Source organism: Ictidomys tridecemlineatus, chromosome 3 (genome assembly GCF_052094955.1).
Source record: "Ictidomys tridecemlineatus isolate mIctTri1 chromosome 3, mIctTri1.hap1, whole genome shotgun sequence".
NCBI lineage: Eukaryota > Metazoa > Chordata > Mammalia > Rodentia > Sciuridae > Ictidomys > Ictidomys tridecemlineatus.
In genome coordinates, this window is record NC_135479.1 from 48,148,718 (window position 1) to 48,169,648 (window position 20,931).

General features: G+C 40.2%; 2 protein-coding genes across 9 annotated transcripts in view; one reads left to right on the top strand and one right to left on the bottom strand.

Moving 5' to 3' along the window:
• The window catches only part of Zzef1 (zinc finger ZZ-type and EF-hand domain containing 1), a 130,147-nt gene extending 111,222 nt beyond the window's left edge, over positions 1-18,925 (bottom strand). For 2 of the 4 annotated variants that reach the window (XR_013436277.1, XM_078042683.1), the window contains exons 1-2: positions 18,423-18,925; positions 3,916-4,060 (exon numbers count right to left, since the gene is read on the bottom strand). Coding sequence is in view for 3 of the 4 variants with exons in the window: in XM_078042683.1 (XP_077898809.1) it covers positions 3,916-4,060; positions 18,423-18,776 (499 nt within the window). In the remaining variant the exon portion in view is untranslated. The remainder of the gene's footprint in view (positions 1-3,915; positions 4,061-18,422) is intronic. The other 2 variants (XM_021734577.3, XM_013363783.4) reach the window with 1 other exon arrangement.
• The window catches only part of Cyb5d2 (cytochrome b5 domain containing 2), a 44,956-nt gene continuing 42,930 nt past the window's right edge, over positions 18,906-20,931 (top strand). Inside the window, exon 1 of one of the 5 annotated variants that reach the window (XM_021734582.3) lies at positions 18,906-19,187. Coding sequence is in view for 2 of the 5 variants with exons in the window: in XM_078042689.1 (XP_077898815.1) it covers positions 19,351-19,600 (250 nt within the window). In the remaining 3 variants the exon portion in view is untranslated. Of the gene's footprint in view, positions 19,188-19,242; positions 19,601-20,931 lie in introns of those variants that run through there. The other 4 variants (XM_021734583.3, XM_013363802.4, XM_078042689.1 and 1 more) reach the window with 4 other exon arrangements.

A 20,931-nucleotide genomic window follows, 5' to 3' on the forward strand; every position in this document is an offset into this window, starting at 1 on the left:
TTCTGATAATTGGGCTGGGGTTGTGGCTCAGTGATGGAGTGCTCACCTAGCACTGGGTTCAATCTTCAGCACCACATAAAAATGAAATAAAGATATTATTTGCACCAAAAACTAAAAAATTTAAAAAGAAAAAAATCTGATAATTACTATATCTCAGAATAAAATCAATGTTCCTTTTCTAAAAACAATTTATTTAAATAAAGTTTTCCATCTTCATATTTATTCCACATGGTAGATAGCAAGCCATGAGGGAGATCAGTAATCTATCTATAAAATAGCTTTTTTAGGAACACTGATCATTAAAAAAAAAAATGTATAAGCAAGTAAATATTAACTAGAGATTTTTGTTTCCTTAGGTTTTCTCAGGGCTGAGGACTGAACTCAGGGCCTTGCATGTGCTCTGTGACTAAACTAATCTCTAACCCTTAAATAGAGATTTTTAAAGATATAGGATAAAGGCTAGGGATAGAATTTATTGCATTACAGAGTAAAAACACAACTGGTTTTATATTAAGTTACAATACAACTACTGCCATTACCATGACCTCTGATCATGTTTCACAACATATAAGGTACTTGCATGCATATCCTCATTCAGTCCTCACAAGGTGTAGACAGGGAAGGTAAAGGTATCCTTGGTTACAACCGATGAAATGAAGCTCAGGTAACATAACAATATGTCAACAAGAAAAGGGTAAAATAAAGTTGGGCACAATGGTGCCCACCTGTAATCCCAGCTACTTGGGAGGCTGAGGCAGGAGGACAAGTTTGAGACCAGCCTGAAAAATTTAATGAGACCCTGTCTTAAAATAAAATAAAATAAAAAGGGCTGGGTATGTAGTTCAGAGGTAGAACATTTGTGGGTTCAATCCCTAGTATCAAAAAAAGAAAAAAACAGAATGGGGAACACTTCCTCACACTCCCTTTGATGCTCCTTCCAACATTCTAGTCTTTCTCCCCAGTGTGACTCCTCTGAATTTGCCCCTCTGTTCACCCTCTGCCCTCAACACCTCCTGCTCAAATGCCCTAAACAGATGTGATAAGTGACTCCCTGGCTGCCTCCCATGTAACATCATTCCAGGTAATCTTATAAGACACAAAACAGACCATATATACCTCTGTTTAAAATCTTTCCCTGGTTCCTCATAACCTATATGAACACACCTCAAACAAAGTGGCTCATAACCTAGGAGTGCTAGGAGATTAGATATATTTGTGGATTGGGGAAGGTTTTTTTGTTTGGTTTAGTTTTGGTTTGGGGTTTTAACCTTCCAATGAATCACGTAACACACATAACAAAAAGTACAAATAATTGTATAGTTAAAGAGTTTTCACAAATTGAAAATACCCATGTAAGCAACCCCAGATCAAGAGTCCAGAGGGCTGAGGATATAGCTCAATGGTACAGTGCTCGCCTAGCATGTGTGAGGGCCTGTGTTCAATCCCCAATACAAGGAAAAACAAAACTCCAGAAGTCTCTAGAGGAAGCTGTCTTCAATAGTACAAGAAACAGATTCATTATGCAGAATGAAACTCTGTATTAATTTTTAAGATGAAACATGAAGCTGAGGATAAATTTTACACTTGAAATAGCCTAGTTCAACTATGTGCAAACTATATCCCCAATGCCTAGAGACAGCTGATTTATGAAAACTCAAAAAGTCCAGCTAATCCCTCCCCACCCACAGGAGGACCCAGGCCTCATATTCATAACACTGCTGATGTTGCACTGAGTTGCTCAGAACCCACATCAAAAAACATACTGGCTGAGTGTGGTAGAGCACACGTATAGTTCCTGTAATCTGGGAGGCTGAAGCAGGAGGATCACAAGTTCAAGATCTGCCTCAGCAACTTAGTGAGATCCTGTCTCAAAATAAAAAATAAAAAGGGTTGGAATGCAGCTCAGTGATAAAGCACCCTTAGGTTCAATTCCAGAATAAAACAAAACAAAATGGCAACCACAAAAACACTAAAACAACCCTCCAGAATGATGGGGAAATCTGTTCAGATGTTGAAATATTAAGTAAATGAATGAATTGGTTCAATGAATTTAGTAAAACGCACCACTACAATGGGATACAAAAGGAACTAGTCTTAGTATAGGAGGATATCAGAGAGAGGAATTAGAAAACTGTGAGATGCCAGTACAGAGGTGACTTCAGCTTACAAAGGTTTGTCCTAAGATGGTGATAATGCAATTCTTTTAAGTTGAGTGTTGATGGAAATCTTTTAGTAGAAAGTCCTAAGTCATGTACCTACTGTGTAAGCATTTTGGGATCTAGACACTGAATTTTTCTCTACCCTCTTTTGCCCCTGGCCCCAGGCATCAGCACAACAGTGCAATAGGTTCTAACTGTTGATAGATTCCCTGGTGCATACTCCCTTTCTCTTCTCCAGAAAAATCTCACTAAAGTATACACATAAAGATCCTGCAAAACAATGCAAAGATGACAGTAATATGTAAATGCTAAAATATATATCAGCCAAATGCAACTCCAAGTATAATTTATTCATTTACTTATTTTTTGGTGCTGGGAATTGCTTTGCCACTGAGCTACATCCCCAGCCCTTTTCATTTTTTAAATTTTGAGACAGGATCTGCTAAATTGTTCAGGTAACTTTGAACTTGGGATCCTCCTGCCTCAGCTTCCTGAGTCACTGGGATTATAGACACATGCGATCTCGCTTGGCTCATAGTATAATTTTAAAACTGCCATGAGACTAGAAAAAATGCTAATATGTACAGGCTACCTATAATGCCCTATAAAAATTACATAATTAAAGACAACTTAAGGAGGAATGGAAGTATGCATTCTTCATTAAAATACAGATATCCTTCCCTAGCTCAATACATCACTCAGCAGTAAGCCAGAGGGGTCAAAAGAACCAGGTTTACATTTGTCTATCAAATCTATTTTGCCTCCACTGCTGCCCTAGCTATAGTAAGTATTCTATTTTTTTTAAGAGAGAGAGAGAGAGAGAGAGAGAGAGAGAGAGAGAGAGAGAATTTTAATATTTATTTTTTAGTTCTCAACGGACACAACATCTTTGTATGTGGTGCTGAGGATTGAACCCAGGCCGCACGCATGCCAGGCGAGGGTGCTACTGCTTGAGCCACATCCCCAGCCTGATATAGTAAGTATTCTAACACAGAGTGTACAGAGCAGGAAAAATTCTTAGGTAAGATGAACTGCAACTAAAAGGAAGATGTATAATGTTTTTTCCCCCTTGAAACTCAACTGTTTTCTCTTTAGTTTTTTTTTCTTTTTTTCTGATTCTGTCTTTACATGAGTCAGAGCTCCCAAAGAAAATCATTCAAAAATAGGCTAAGTTTTTCTGTATGTACAAGATAGAGGCAGCAATGCTTACTTTTAATTTATTTATTCTTAAATTTCAAAGTAATAGCTTTCTAAAAACACACAAAAACAAAATGCTTACCAAGTGCCAAAAAAAAAAAAAAAAGTCAAATGTGAGGACAGCAGAATTAAAAGAGAAGGTCCTGTCCTCGTGAAGCTCATAGTACAAGAATGAAGACAGACATTTAACAAATAATTGTGTCATTTGTTAGTTAATAAATTATAATGCTAATATGTTCCAGAAAAGAAATGCAGGAGGGACAGAGAAGTCTCTTGAAGAGTGAATAGAAGATCCACTAAGGAAGGCAGCCTTCTGACAAAGGTTCACAAAAACAGTAGAACTGGGGAGTCATCATTATAATGGGGAATGAAAGAGATGGCTACGCTGAATGCTAGTTTAGATCATGTGCCCAGTGAATGCTAGTGGGGGAACTTTATTCATTGTGCCAATAAGCTTGCCCAATTTCAAGATTGTCTCATTTCAATTTAAAGCACAATAAATTAATTTTGGTTCTAAGAGAACACTTTTGAGCATTTGAAAATCCCATGAAAGTCTTACCTGGAACAAGAGAGCAGGCTTGTAGCTGTCTGATGACGTGGCTTAGCTCCCCCTGAAGATTAGCTCCACTGGAATTCTTGAGGGCCTCCAACATGTTCTCAGCATCAACAGTACCATCACCCTCAGCATCAAACTGGGCAAAGGCCTATAAAACAAGGATGCAAAAAAATCTGCACTGTTTCAATTTTTAATTTTTTTTTTTATAATTCTCAAGACCAATGATTTTTTATTTTGTTTTATTGTTTTGGTTGCAGGGAGAAGAGTCTCTATTTATCATGCAAAGAACAAATAAATTCAGAATCATAACCCTCACTGTGCTTTGTAGGACATATTACCAGTATACACATACATGCCATTTTTGCCATCTTATCTCATCTCATCTCTCCTCCAAGGAGATGCCCCTCCCCAACAAATAATTTGAAAAGAAAGAATTTACTGCAAAATTTTTCAGTGGTTGCATAGTATCAAACAAAAAGCAAAACTTAAAAAAAAAATTTGCCTCTGGTAACCCTGACCTCATTCCCTCTCATATCCTACAAGACCTTTCTCTTGGAACAGCTACACCCTCTACCTGGATCTCAGTTCCTGCCTCATTGTGGCTTCTATCCTGTTGTGATACTTGTACTCCCAAACATCATTACCATGAAATACTCTGGAGTTACTGGTCCTTTTTGCCAAGTAAGCCTTTTTCTTCCTTAAAACTTTTCCTTATTTCACTGCTCTATAAAATATGGAAATATCCTATTGAGGTTTCATGACACAGTAGTTCTATTTCCATCCTAACACAGATCTCTGAACAATACAGTGTTTAATAGGAACAAATGCAAATTCCTGTGCTTGAGCCCAAAAACCATGAGCATGAGTGCAAGATGCGGGACAGAGAGCTTAGAAGTGATGTGCAAAATGAAGATGGCAGCATTCTTTTCGTCTCTAATCAACCTGACACAGAGTATCCAAAAAGTTAACAGGTTCAAAGACTGCACTAATCAAGTTAAAATGTTCCAAAGGAGAGATCTTATTCTCCTCTGATTAGAACTAACTGGGAAAGCTGAGTGAAGTTATATACCAAAAGAAATGAAATAAAAAGACCAGAAATTAAATTATAGCCTGTGGGGACCAGCTCCATGGAATCTTTTTTTTTTTTTTTTAAATGGTGCTAGGGATTGAACCCAGGGACTTGTGCATGCCAGGCAAGCACTTTACCAACTGAGCCATATCCCCCACCCCTCCATGGAATCTTAAATATCAACATTTATTTTGTCTTCACTTTCTTTTCCTTTCTCTTTCTCTTCTTTTTCCCTGCCTTTGTACCTCTTTCTCGGTATTGCTGAGGATCAACCCAGGGCTTCACATACACTAGTCAAGCACTCTACTACTGAGTTATTTCCCTGGACCATGGACTCTTTGCAATGGAGAAGAAATAGTAGGAAGTAACAGAATCCTTCTCTTTAAATATGATGAGCTATTATGGGAAGGTGGGAAAGTAGTGGTTGAAATTAACTTCATCAAATAGAAGTTAGAGGGAAAAGCTGGACTTGTTTTTTTTTCAGTATATAAAATGGATTAGGCAGCTCTAAGAAGGAATGTCCACCCCATCCCTCAGAGTTTCAGAGGAACAGCCAACCAACCATGTATTAAAAAAAGTCATACTTAACAAATATACTTACCTCTGTTTCCCCATAAAGTCTCATTAAGACAATATTATAAATGGATTTCCTATTTTTTGAAAGCACAAGGACAAAGAAAATAGGAGATAATGCAATAGCTACAAAATTTTGGAAGCTGAGAAATAGATGGGTAATACCAAGTAGGCTGACCCAAGAAAGTGGGATCCTACACTGGGAGTGGGTAATCTGAGAAACAAACTGCTTTATACTGCAAGACTCCAGAAGCTTAAGATTTGATAGAATAGGTACTACAGAAGATGGAAATGATTAATCAAAGTTCATTTTAAAAAGCAGTTATAGGGCTGGGGATGTGGCTCAAGAGGTAGGGCGCTCGCCTGGCATGCGTCCGGCCTGGGTTTGATCCTCAGCACCACATACAAAGATGTTGTGTCTGCCAAAAACTAAAAAATAAATATTAAAATTCTCTCTCCCTCTCTCAAAAAAAAAAAAAAAAAAAAAGCAGTTATAAATCCCAGCTACTCTGGAGGCTGAGGCAGGAGGATTCCCTGGCCACCTGGGCAACTAAGTGAGACTCTCAAAATAAAATTTAAAAAGGGCTAGGAATGTTGCTCTGTGGTGGATGGAGCATTTGCCTATGGTATATGAGACCCTGGGTCCCATTCTCAGCACCACAGAAAAAGAGACTGGATGCCGATCTTAAGGAGTCACTAGCTATTTTGTTTTGTTTTTGAGTGGAAAGAATGTTATTATTTTGTGGTTTTTTTTTTAAAGAAGTTCTTATTTTTTGGAAATACATAATGACATTTATGGATAAAATAATATGATGTCAAGATTTGCTTCAAAATAATTTGAATGGGAGAAATTAGTAGGTGAAGTCTTCAAATCAAATAAAATTGGTCTTGAGTTGGTAAGTGCTGAAACTGGCTAATAGGTACATGGGAGCCGCTCTACTCTTATTTCTACTTTATGCTTAAATTTTTCTGTTAAAAAAAAGAAAAGGCAGATTCCCCTCCCAATCTTATAGAAGCCTGGAGTTGACTCTGTGGAGAGCAGTGCAGAGTGTGAAGCAGGAAATACAGAAATACCAGGCACGGCTGAAAGTGAGAATCCCATGCTGAAAATAAGGGAATTGATGCTCACTTGCTAAATATGTCAAAACTCAACCTCCCCTCAGGGATCTCAGAATGCTAGCACACGGTCCCATACCCTTCTCAGTAGGAGAAGGAAGAATCTTCTCTGTGGAACCTGACAAGCCCTAGGGAATAGCCCTGTAGAATCTGAAAAGGAGTTTCCCAGTGAAAGGGTCCAGCCAATTCACCTGACATCAAGGTTCACCAGTCAACAAGCCAGACATATAGAGCATCCAAATTTTAAGTTCTTAGTCCTCATTCTTTAGTGAGTGGACAATCCAGAACCAGGAGACATTTGAGAAAAGCTTTAATGTGAAACACCAAGAGAGAAATGAGAAGAAAAGGAAGACTATGCAAGGAGAAGAAAACTTCAAAAGGATGATTAATGTCCTCATAAAATTGTTTTAAAAGACATTTTAATTCTACTTTCACTGAGAGTAAAGACATTTTAATTCTACTTTCACAATTTACCATAAAATTCACTGTTAAAATGTATAATTCACTGGGTCTTAGTATATTCAGAGATGTGCAACCACTACCACCAGTATCAGATAAAATAAGATATTGCAACCATGAAAGAATAGGAGACTATTACTGAAGAGAATATATTGAGAAAATTCTTTTTAAAAAAATATTCTTTAGTTGTCAATGGGCCTTTATTTCAATTATTTGTATGTGGTGCCAAGAATTGAACTCAGTGCCTCACACATGCTAGGCAAGTGCTCTACCACTGAGCCAAACCCCAGCCCCTGAGAATTTTTTTTAAGAGGGAGGGGGGAGGGAGAGAGGGAGAGAGGGAGAGAGGGAGAGAGGGGGAGGGGGGGGAGGGGGGGAGGGAGGGGGGGGAGGGAGGGAGGGGGGGGAGGGAGGGAGGGGGGGAGGGAGGGAGGGGGGGGGAGGGAGGGAGGGAGAGAGAGAGAGAGAGAGAGAGAGATATTTTTAATATTTATTTTTTAGTTTTCGGCAGACAACATCTTTGTTTGTATGTGGTGCTGAGGATCGAACACGGGCCACACGCATGCTACCACTTGAGCCACATCCCCAGCTCCTGAGAAAATTCTTAATGCTTTTAAAAATAAAAATATCACAAAGAAATCAACACCTTTAGAAAGGCTGGAAGGTAAAGTTAACTAAAGGGCCAAAATGTAGAGCAAAAAGACAAAAATTATAGAAACTGAGAGAGAAAAGAGAAAAAAATCAGGGGACTGGTCTAGGAAGTCCCACTTCCAAATAACATGAGTCTTAGAAAGATGGAACACAGAAAAGGAAGGGAAGGATATCACAAAAATTATGAATCCCCTATCTAAAGGGTGTGAATTTGGAGACTGAAGGAGCTGAATAATCAGCACCATGGATGAGAGTATATCACAACAAAATGTCATAACAACAAAGTGAAAGAGTTCCTATTTCTGGGAAGAAGAAAGTTTCCTCACAAAAGGTCAACAACCAGAGTAGGGTGGATTCGGCAGTCACACCGGAAGCCAGAAGGAAAAGGCAGCAGTGCTTGCAACATTTTTGCCCAGTTCTAAAAACAGAAGTTAATACTCTGCCAAAATACTGTGGGAGAGTAGAATGGAGACATTCTACACATTCTTACCCATGCAGAGTTCTCAATAAATGAACTACTTAATGTTCCCTTTCCAAAAAGCTACTAGAGGATATGGCTACCAGAATGAACATATCAAGAAAGGGAAAGAATGAATGTGATCCAACTAGAAGAAAAAAATGAATCTCTATGATGATGGAGATTCTAAGACCACAGCACGGCTGATCTAAACTAAATCAGAGCAGAAAGCTCTGGGATATATTTCTTTGAGAAGACAAAACTGACACAATATCCATGTGTCTGAATACATTCAATATTTTTTGTTAGATGAAATTCAGGCAGACAATCTGGGATTGAATTAATGATAAAATACATGAAAAATAAAAGTACCAAAACAGGGGTTGGAGGTACAGTTCTGTGGTAGAACACTTGCCTGGAGTGTGTGGGGCCATGTGTTTCATTCTTCGCACCACAAAAAAGAAAAGAAAAAGAAAAAAGTACCAGTTCAATTGTTAACTCTAGAGCAAACAAAAGAATTCATAAGTAAACTATTTTCATAGCGTGACTCAGCTATGAAAAGAATTTACATAGTCATAATAACATAAACCTCAAAGGGTGATCTAAACAAAATTGATACAATCCCAGGAGGCCAAGAGATGTGCAGGTGTGGGCATGGGAAGGTAAATGACAACTAAGTCTCGGGACTGGAGACATAGCTCAGTTGGTAGAGTTGCTTACCCTGCCTCATGCACAAAGCCCTGGGTTCAATCCCCAGCAACACACACACACACACACACACACACACACACACACACACACACACACACAAAACTAGGTCTCATCTATGCTGGGAATAAAATGGAAAAAGCCCCATACTGAAAATTCTGTAACACAGAGATAAATATTCAAGAACCAAGCTAAAAAGTAACAGCTCCCGAGGAAGAAAACATGTTTTTTGTTTTAAGTCTCATGATCTTGAAACCATGCATAACTGGTAAAAATAAAAACTGAAATTTTAAAGTATCCATTTCAAGAATTCGATGGAATAAGTAACTTTTTAAAAAGTTTAAAGCATTATATTGGGCTGAAGGTATAGTTCACTGGTAGAGTAGTTTGCCTAGAATGCATGAGACACTGGGTTTGATCCCCAGCACTGGGTGGGGAGGGTTATAATATTTTCTCTCCTCTAAACAAAATTTTATATACAATGGATATACCACAATAAAAGGAGATTTTGGGACAACTGGATAAATTTGAATATAGACTGCACATGAGGTTAAACAGAAATGTATCATTGCAAAGGTGAGGAACATTAATTGAAAAAAGTAGGTTACAAAAGAATATAGATTGAATAAAAAGCATGTAAGTACTTCCCACACTGACACAAAATATAAAAATGTATAAAAAAGCATGTGTGCATTTCCCTTATTGATACAAAATATATAAACGTGTATGCATATAAAGGGCTTACTGATAGAACATGCACCAAGGCCCTAGGTTCAATCACTAATGTCACAAAAAAATGAGGGAAAAAACCCAGAATAATACAAATATGTTAACAATGGTAGTGTGTTTTGTATTTTCCTGGTTTTGCTCATCTGTATTTTTAAAATAATTTTTAGTTGTAGATAGACACAATAACTTTATTTTTATTTATTCTTTATGTGGTGCTAAGAATTGAACCAGATGCCTTACACGTGCAAGGTAAGTGCTCTGCTACTGAGCCACAACCCCAGCCTCCCTGCTCCTCCATATTTTTAACCTTCTGTAATCTACATTATGTTGCTTTTGTAATAATAAAGAAAAATTTTAGGATAGGGGGCGGTTTACCTCCGTGGTATAACATTTGCCTAGCATGCACAAGGCTCTGGGTTTAATCCCTAGCAACACATATACACATACACATACCACCCCCACACACACAAAGAAAGAAAGAAAGAAATTTTAAGCCCAACCCAAATATAAAAAGTGGAGCCACTGAGTAAGAAGAAAGGTGTCCTGAGGCTCCACGGTGTCAATACTACAGTACTAGGTAATACCTAATTCTCAACTCTCCAGCATTATAGTATATGAGAAAATGATATTTGTATGACTCAGGGTCTGATGGGATTAGCACAGCTGTAACCCATTCAATAGGAATGACAAAGACTGGGGAACTCTAACTCATATGTTAGATACTGTTCAAAACATTTTATGTGCATAATATCACTAATTCTTTATAATAGTAGTGATACTTACTATTAACCTTCCCATTTTGTAGCTATAAAAGAAACTTGTCCCAGTTCACATATCTGATATTGAATCAAAGTTCCCTGCCTCCATTCTCCATTCTTTGATCAGAAAACCTCTGAAGTTTCTTGCACTTAGGAGATCACATGCTTAAAGACCTGTCTAAAGCATAGGGGAGGCTGAGGCAGGAGGATTTCGAGTTCAAAGCCAGCCTTAGCAACTTAGCAAGGCTAAGCAATTCAGCGACACCCTGACTTTAAATAAAATATTTTTTAAAATGGCTGGGGATGTGGCTCAGTGAGTGACCATGGGTTCAATCTCTGGTACAAAAAAAAAAAAAAAAAAAATCTCTGAGCTCTCTCTTTTCTCCATCCAACTCCAAAGAACTTGCCTCAGCCTACAGGCAGCATAAGATAAGGCTCAGATTCTCATCCATTCCTGTTTAATCTACTTAACTACTTAACCCACAACAGATCATATTGCATACATGAAAATGAAGACCTAAGTCATTGCAAAACAAAACTATGCAATATGTTTTATGCAACTATGCAACAGAATGCAATGAACTGACTTAAATATGAAGGCTACATGCTGGTTCAGCAAAAGAAACACACTCTATCAAAAGTCCAAAAATCTGGATCTGGTCTCTGTTCTTCCATTGGTCTACTGAGTGGGTCACCTATCCATTTACAGCCTCAGGGTGCTCATCTGTAAGACTGTCTGACATTCCTTGTCTAAGTATTAAATGTCTGTCACACAGCAACTGGAATAAATAGCACAGCCCATTACAACATTTATGAGTATGTAGCATGGCAGGCACTATTCTAGGCACTTTACATCAACTAATTCACTTACTCCTTGCACCAATTATATAAGGCAGATACTATTATTCTGCTTATTTTACAAATGAGGCAACTGAGAAACACAGTGGTAAAGTAAGGTCATTAAGGTCACCTGGCTTAAGAATGGTAGAACTAGGATTTGGCCACAAATAGGTTGGCTCTAGGCCCAAGTTTCAAGCTCAGTCCAAAGAACAGTAGTGGCAGGGACAAATTCATAAAGTGAAAAGTGTCTGACAGCATTAACAGGCTAACTACACATCCATTCAGGATGTTATGGAAGGGTAAGGAGAGGGACAGTCTATATGCAATGACTACTAGGGTCCCAGACAGCTCAGACTCTTAATGAGGTGCCAAAGGAGTATCATTCACAAAATTTGCTCTCTTCCATCTCTATATATTTGCTGTGTCTTTTAAGAGGAATATCCCTTTCTTCCCTTGCCAGGCAAATTCTTCAGCATCTCACACCTGGTGAAGATGTTCTCAAATGTCATGCTACTAGTTAAGTGCTGTACTGTGGTCCTTGAAAGCAGAAAGACTTAGGATGGAGCAACAGGCCATCTGAATCATGCCTCAAGCTGGCTTGGTGCAAACCAGATGATGGTGTCAAGGTGGAAAATTCTGAAGAATTAAGAAAAGTAAGGTCCACACACATGACAAGGGAGGTTCCATGAGTTAGCACAGGGCTTTGCAGTGGGACAGAGAGAGATGAGGCTGAAGAAGAAGACAGGCTGGCCTGTGGGCTCCAACCATTCAGAGCAATATGTATTTGGTCCCTTAGGCAGTGGGGAGATGAGGGCTCTGAAAAGAAGGTAAGCAATGCTTATAGTCTGCTGTCACTTTGTGGTGCACATACACAGGGCAGAGAAGTACATTTGCATAATTCTATCTGCACAGTTCTTGAGCTCAAAGTCATTCTACGTTTTTTTTTTTTTTTTGATTAATGCTTTTGACCTGAAAATACCAAGATAGGCTTTAGGGTTTTTCTCCAAACTTTCTCTAAACTCAGAAGTAATTAAAAAACATTTTTAGTTAAAAAAGCTATATTACACTATCTTCTCCAATGCCAATAAATACATTATTAGTAAAAGGCTACAGATAGAATATGAAATATGAAGTTGCAGTGTAATGATTGAGCCTTACTCAATTTGCTAAATCACGCTGAGGCCACTACAAGTGGAATACTTACTAAGCATTGGTTTTAAGCCAGGACTGTGCCAAGACAATGAACAAAGATGAATTGAAATGGCCCTTCCCTCAGAGCTTACAACCCAATGAATTTTACAGTATGAAAAATTAATAAGACCCGTTCATTTGAAATTCTCCCCTTTAAGTCATGTTATCGTCCTGTGCTCAGCACTTTATTCTGCCCTACAGTCTACATGATTTTCTAGAAACATACCCTATTAAGAATACAAATATCTAATCTCTAATCTCTGTGGTCAAATAAGAATTTAATTTTAACTTTCGCTTCTACATAGCAGTCTATTAAATGTTGCTCCCTGTGAGCAAACCAAAGAGTCCTTCTCCTGGACCACACCTGCCATGAGAAAAGGTGTGTTGTACTATAAAACGATAAGCTTTCAGACTTTGGTTCCTGGTACAATTCCAAGATCATCTTTATGACATCATTTCAAGCCACTAAGGTCTTAGATATGTGAAAATAAGATAGCTGGGTGGGCCTAAACAGCAATGCAAACTGGGAGGTAAATTAACAAGCATGATATACTTGGGAATAAGAAGCATTATCATAATAAATCATGTACACCCATGATAATTTGCTCAACTCTGTTAGCTTTTTTTTTTTTTTTTTTGTGATTGAACTCAGGGCACTTTACCACCAAGCTACATCCATCCACAGTCCCTTTTTATGTTTTGAGACAGGGTCTCATTTAGTTGGTGAGGCTGACCTCAAACTTTTGAGCCTCCTGTTTGAGTTGCTGGAATTACAAGTATAGGCCACCATGCTCAGCCTTATGTTAGCTACTATAAAAATGAATGAAGAGGAAATCACTTGTCATTTCAGTAGTTACAACAAAGACATTTTATCATTTCACAAAACGCTTAAACTTATTTTACATTTTTGGAAATTAGGTGTAGAACTAAATGTATCATACATACAGAAGTTTATTCAAGTCTAAGGACAGAAATATTTTGAAAGCACAGTATCAAATGTATGGCCAATATTTATTTTCCTTGGCTATTTCTGATATAATTGTTGCTCATTTATGGATAGAAGAACCACTGTGAGATTATCACCACCAAGACTTTAAACCTTGGCTTTGAGTCAAAAGTGCTCTCTTCAACTAACCAATGCTAACCAGTTGGGGTCACCAAATATTAGTATCAAACCAAGCCCCAACTCCTCCCATACCAAACTTGAATATGGTAAACAAGCTTCAAGAAAAACACATGACTTTTTTTCTCCAGTTTGCATTATCCCTGCCCAGCCTTCCTTGGCATGAGGGGAAAATTAAAGAGTTTATTATCTACTTTCAAGACCAAAGAAAAATGAACCCAGAGCACCAGTTCTTAAGGGGAAAAGAGTACAAATTCTGGAGTCTTTGAAAGATGGTGCCCAAACTTAGTTTCTTTTTTCTTTTTTTTTTTTTTTGTTGTTGTTGTTGTTGTTTTCTGGTCCTGGAGATGAACCGAGGGTCACTGAGCCATATCCCCAACCTTTTATATATATATTTTTTTATTTTGACACAGGTCTTCCTAAGTTGCTTAGGGTCTCACTAAGTTACTGAGGCTGGCTTTTTTTTTTTTAACATTATTTTATTTACTTATATGTGGTGCTGAGGATCGAACCCAGGGCCTTGCACGTGCGAGGTGAGCACTCTACCGCTGAGCCATCACCCCAGCCCCAAACTTAGTTTCTTATCTTACATGAATCACTGATCCTTTTAAGACCTTAGTTTAGTTCTCTGTTCCATTCTTAGTTTGGTACTTGTCATCCACCTGCTCCACAGAGTTGGCCTAAGTCATCAGATACCATGTATTTGAGCTGATGTAAAGAGGGAAATGAAATGAAAACAACTTCTAAGCACACTGTAATCTCAGTGACTCAGGAGTCTGAGGCAGGAAAATCACAAGTTCAAAGCCAGCCTCAGCAACTTAGTAAGGACCTACACAACTTAGCAATTAAAAAGGGCTGGCAGGGGGCTGGGGATGTGGCTCAAGCGGTAGTGGGCTCGCCTGGTATGTGTGCGGCCCGGGTTCGATCCTCAGCACCACATACAAACAAAGATGTTGTGTCCACTAAATGAATAAATAATTAAATATTTTTTAAAAAGGGGGGGCTGGGGATGTGGCTCAAGCGGTGGCACGCTTGCCTGGCATGCGTGCGGCCCGGGTTCAATCCTCAGCACCACATACAAACAAAGATGTTGTGTCTGCCGAAAACTAAAAACTAAAATATTAAAAAAAAAAAAAAAAGGGCTGGGAATGTGGCTGTGTTTGGATACTTAATTTTCCTATGACATAACTCCAGATTGTCCCAGGGATTTTTACAAAAATGAAATAAAAATTTCCAACATTTTATAAATCACCAGTTCAAATGTTATGCTAACGACTCCTTAATGTCAATTTTTGCCACATAGATGATATAATGATCCTGGGATCCTTAATAAAGTAGAACTGTTCATGTTTTCTTCCCATATAATTTTTAACTGCAACTGAAAGGCTTCTGATTTTAACTATGGACTATGGACCACATCTGAGGGATTATCATTGAGCATAATCTATAGACACAATGTGGATATTTTCTCATAAGGCCCAATACAATCTGCAAATAGATGACTCTATACACCATGCACAGTACACACAAACTCAACAGTCTGACATCTCCACTCAGCATCTGAAACTCACATATCTAAAACATAACTCTTCCTGCTCCAGATCTTATCTTCCCTGAAATGTTTCCTTTCTCAATCAAATAGCAAAACCATCTAATTAGTCTGAACAGAAATGTAGGAATCATCTTTAATTTATTTCTCCTTCTAGTTCTCTACCCATATACAATGTTTCTAAGAACTGTATATTCTACTTAAAAAGGTTATCCATGTCATTTCACTGCCACCACCCTAGCCCAAGTCACCAAATCTCTCACTTAGACTATGACAATAATCTCTTAACTTTTCTCCTTGGGTCTACTATGGTCTTTCTCTGTCTAGTTCTCCATCAGGCAACCGGAATCATTATGGTGATTCTTTGCCTAAAACTCCAATTTCCAAATTCCTTACCAGGCTGCAAAGGACTGGAATGTCTGGCTCCTGCCTACTGTTCACATCATTTTCTTCCTTCTACATTCTATGATCTGGCCTTGTGTTAAAGAAATTAACTGTACCCCAATATTTGCTTTCCTTTTCCTCAGCAATTAAATCTTGCTTTTTTTTTTTTTTTTTTTAGCTTAAAATAAGGGCATGGAATAATGATCTTTCCCAACCTCACTCTCTCTCTCTTTTTTTTTTTTTTTTTGCGTGGAGGTGGGTGTGCAGTGTGTGTGGGGGGGAACCAAGAATTAAACCTAGGGGCACTTAACCACTGAGCCACATTCCCAGCCCTCTTTAATTTTTGAGACATGGTCTTGCTATGTTATGTAGGTCCTCACTAAGTTGCTGAGGCTGGCTTTGAACTTGTGATTCTCCTGCCTCAGACTCCTGAGTCACTGAGATTACGGGCATGTATCACCAGGCCAGGCTCCCAGCCTCTCTTACAGATAAGTGTGGCTAGGTGACAATACAGACAAAAAAGGGGGATGTGGCCATCTCCTTTCCTTTTCCTATCCTGCTTGCTGGAATGTGGAAAGTGAGAGCAGGAGAAGTCAACTGGATCATTAAGTTGAAGGTACCTGTGGAAGGCAGACAGCACAAAATGGATGAAGACAAGTCCTTGATATCTGAACCCACCATATCATCCCCGGACCTTCATATAAGAAAGAAGCCCCCCCCCCCAGCCCACTGTGGTGCTGGGGATTGAACACAGGGCTTTCTGCATGTGAGGCAAGCACTCTACCAACTGAGCTATATCCCCAGCACAAGAAGAAAACTTCTTTTTGTTTAAAAACAAAAAAATTATTTAGGTTTCCTGTTCCCTGAAGCAGTTTTGTCTAAATTTTTATACCATAACAGACTCCAGGTTCTCCATTCTCTTGATTCTCTGGATGCAATTACCTCTACCTAAAAACACTGCTACCTTGTCCAGCTCCTTAACTGCTTCACCTTTCAAATCTAGGCTAAAATATTACTTTTTTACTTAAGTCTTGTTTGACATCTGGATGAGCTTAAATACATTTCAAATTTATTCCTTACCTTTTCCCTTAGAAAATATTCACCACACATTTACTTGGATTAATATTTGCCTCTTCCACCATGCTACATACTCTAAGATAAGTATCTGCTTTGTCCACTGTCATCCAAATGCTTGGCCCAACCAATATTTGCTCAATTGAACATATGACTAATGCCACGGCCCTGGAGTGATTTTCTGGACCACACCCCATGGATTTCTTGGCCTTTTATGTTGGGACTTCTATAAACCCCCATCTATCAGTCCATTCCTGTCAGATTGCCTCACAATGTAAAGACCATTTCTCTCCATTTGGTTTAGACAAATCTTAAAAGTGCCAACTCCTTGAGCAGATCTGCAGTTCTTTCTACCACTGCTTCATGTTCTTATAATATGTATAGGTACTACAGTGAAAGTATTATGTGTTTTCTTGGAATTTTTTTAATAGAGATCTTTCACTAAAAAGACCAATATTTTTAAGAATCAGAATGTCTTAGGGAATTTTCTTCTAGGAAAACATAATACACAGGGGGCTGGGGATATAGCTCAGTTGATAGAGTGCTTGCCTTGCACGCACAAGGCATTGGGTTCAATCCCCAACACCACCAAAAAGAAAAAAAAAAAAAGAAAGAAACATACAAGGGCTGGTGGTAAATAGCTCTGTGGTAGAACACTTGCCTAGAATGTGCAAGACTCTGGGTTGGACCCCGAGCACCAAAGAAAAGAAACAAACATATAAACTACATTGCCTTAATATTCTTGTCATGTACAGAAAAACATTCTTAAAACATTTCAAAACTCTCTGGTCTTAAAGTAAACAGAACCTTTCAATGACATTATAAGTACCTGTTAGTTTACTGTTTTATGTACTCATCCTTCATTGATGATTCTACACGGCTTATTCATTTTCAGATTAAACAACTCTCTCTCTCTCTTTCTATGTGTGTGTGTGTGAGTGAGTGAGTGAGAGAGTGAGAGAGAGAGAGAGAGAGAGAGAGAGAGATAACACTGTGGACTGAAATAGGATCTAGGAAGAAAGTAATGGGACATTTTTAATAATCAAGACATCTGAATGATAGTCCCAATTTTGCCAATAAAATGACTCACTGGGTAACCCTGAATCTGTCTTTTTCTAACTCTAAAATGAAGTGTTTAGTGCAGATATGAGGAGAAACTGTATATTTACAAGTACCCACGGGGATCCTAATTTTGGAGGGGCTTACAATGGCTTAAATGAGTCTACAACCTATTTATTCTTCAAGGCTCTAAAATCAAGTATGTATTTTGGAAAAGCCAGTGTTTTCGAGATGAAAATAGCCTATAGAGTGTGAATCTTCCCAGTTTATGTTATTCTCCTTCCACATTTATTGGCTGCCATACTAGATTGAGAAGGTGTTTTCAAAAAAAAAAATATCTGCGCAGGCCACTAAAACATAATGGTATTCACTGCCACTCCCTTGATCCTTGAACATCCTTTCTCTTAAACTGATCTAGAACCTAATAAGGAAACTCCACCGCGCAACTAATTCAGCGTCTGTCAACTGAACGAATACCTGCACTACAACATGCAAAGACATTTTTGGCTAATTCAGCGCTGTAGAGCAAGGCCAGCCTAGACCCTTTTTTCTACGCCTTTAAGAAAGATTAGAGAGAGAGGTAGCACGCGCCCAGAATGAACAGGTTACAAACACCTCAAATAAGTTCCGGCAACCCCATGCTTTGATTCTGAGAAGCTGCAGACTCTGTGGATTCCTGCCAGATCTCTCCAGAGCCACTGCCCACCTCTTTACAACCCTTAGAGGCGACCGCCCTGCCCCCGCCTCCTTAGTACCCAGCCGGCCCTGACCTCCTCGAACTGCTCGCCGGAACAACCAGCGCCACGAGCCTCCAGAAGCTCCCGGAACTGCTCAAGGGTGACGGACTCTTCGCCGCGGCCCAGCCGCTCTTCCAACCAGCGTAGCAGCGCGCCGTGGTGCCTCGACACTAGCGACTCGTAGGGCGGTGCGGGCCGCAAAGCAGCCGCTGCCTCTCGTAGCCGGGCAGGTTCCAGCAGCGCGGCAGCGGGAGGCAGCGCGGGGGCCGCAGGGCCCAAGCCAGGGGTCGTGCTCGAGTCCGCGGCCCAGTCCTGGTGTGGGCCCCAACTCTCGCCCCCGGCGGCTGCCGCTTCGTCTTCACTGCTGTTACTCGGAGCGTTCCCCATGGGGTCTCCGTCTCGGGTGCCCGGCTCTGCCGCCGCCGCCGCCTCCCTGCCACGACCTGTCAACCTCCGACAGCACCCGGCGGGTGGGGACAGGCAGGGGACGCCGGCGGCGGCAGCTGCTTCCGACTTCCTGGCCGTCAAGTGAGGACTGTTGCAACATCGCCGTTAAGCGACTCTACCAACTCACGACAGTTAGACAAGGACAGCCTTAGCAAAGGGTAGAACCCTGATTCCCTAGAAGACGCGTCTGTCAAGACATTACGTCATCCCGCAGCCTCCTCAACCGCCATCTTTGTTGGGGGCGGATAGCTTATAATCAGAGAAGGTCTTCCGCTGCCGTTCTACATTCTCGCCATCCCTTTACGTTCCCAAGCTGTATTTTAAAAAAGTATGAGAAAGAGTCCGGACCAAGTAATAAGCTTTTCGCACAGGAATTTTAAAGTGTGTGTGTGTGTGTGTGTGTGTGTGTGTGTGTGTGTGTCGCGCCGGTGACGTCACGGACGCGTCTCTGCCATCTTAATTGTGGTTAAGAGAGGCGGCAACTTCGTAAGTGCGGTGGGGTGCGGCTGTCTAGATGCAGAGCACCTGCGGGCGTGGACTCTTGCTGAGCTTGGCTGTGGTGGCGGCGGCAGTGTTGGCAGCACGGCTGATGGGCTGGTGGGGTCCCCGCGCCGTCTTTCGCCTTTTCATACCCGAGGAGCTGGCCCGGTACCGCGGCAGGCCAGGGGATCCGGGCCTTTACTTGGCATTGCTCGGCCGCGTCTACGACGTGTCCTCTGGCCGAAGGCACTACGAGCCTGGGGCACCCTATAGCGGCTTTGCAGGTATTAGCGAGGCTGCTCATTCCTTTTCTTCCTGCGGGGGGACCGGTGTCGTTCGTTCATTCATTTTTTTCAACTGTTTCTCCCCACTCCCACGTTCGTCAGACCGCGGTGGCGAACCAGCTGCTCCATCTTTTTGGTCTCTGGCGAAACTATAGCCAACTATTATCCACCTGTATCCTCCCTGTTCATCGCTGTTCGTGACTTAGGTTTGAGAAACATGTTTTATATCTCTTTGGTTACCCACTTTGGGAAACGGGGGAATACCTGCTTTGTGCCAGGTTTAGTGCAGGGCGCTCAGGTCACAGAGATGAATGAGATCCTCTTCCCTGCCCTCACAAATCTATTAATTTCAGCCTCCTCTCTATGTCCCGACTCTAAGTAAGTTTTCTTGTTACCCCACGTTTTCCCTAGAAGTAGCACCTTTGGTTTGTGTCATTCTTACTTCCACTGCAGATGCACTTGTCTGCCTATCTTTAAAAAGATTTTGAGGTTAGGGGCTGGATTGTGGTTCAGTGGTAGCGTGCTCTCCTAGTATGCATGAGGCACTGGGTTTAATCCTCAGCACCACGTAAAATAAAGATATTGTGTCCACCTAAAACTAAGAAATAAATATTTTAAAAAGATACCTATTTATAAAAAAAAAGATTATGAGGTTAGGTCATAGGAAAGAGGTCTGGTCACTTTAACAGTTCTTTAATACTTAGAGTAAACTTCACCTCTTGAGTAATTTGGGATTGCAGGTTCACACCTTAATTCCAAATTACTCGGGAGAGGAGGATTGCAAGTTTGAAGCCAGCCTGGGCAACCAGGCAGCCAGCCTGTCTCAAACAATAATAACGAGGACAATGACAGAACCTTGTAATAAAGCTGTGCATGTTAGGCTCCTAAGAATCTTGTCAAGTTTTTCCTGCTGTCACAATTTTACATCTGAGGAGATTGAAGAAGATTTGCCAAACAGCCCTCACAAATAAACACTGACAGAACGTGAGTCAGGTCAACCAGCCTAGTGTTTTGTTTGTTTGTTTGTTTGTTTTTTAATAATTTTTTACACTTTATTTTTAAAAAATAATTTATTATAGTTGTTGGTGGCCCTTTATTTTTTTATATGGTGCATCAAACTTAGTGCATCACACATGCTACGCAAGTGCTCTACCACTGAGCCACAACCCCAGCCCTATACTTTATTTTATTTATGTGGTGCTGAGGATCAAACCCAGGGCCTTGAATGTGAGGCCATTGAACCACAATCCCAGCCCTGCAGCCTAGTGTTTTGGAGGTTGTTTCTTAACTAGACCCAGGGACAGTTCACCTGCCAAAATTTAAAAGGAAAA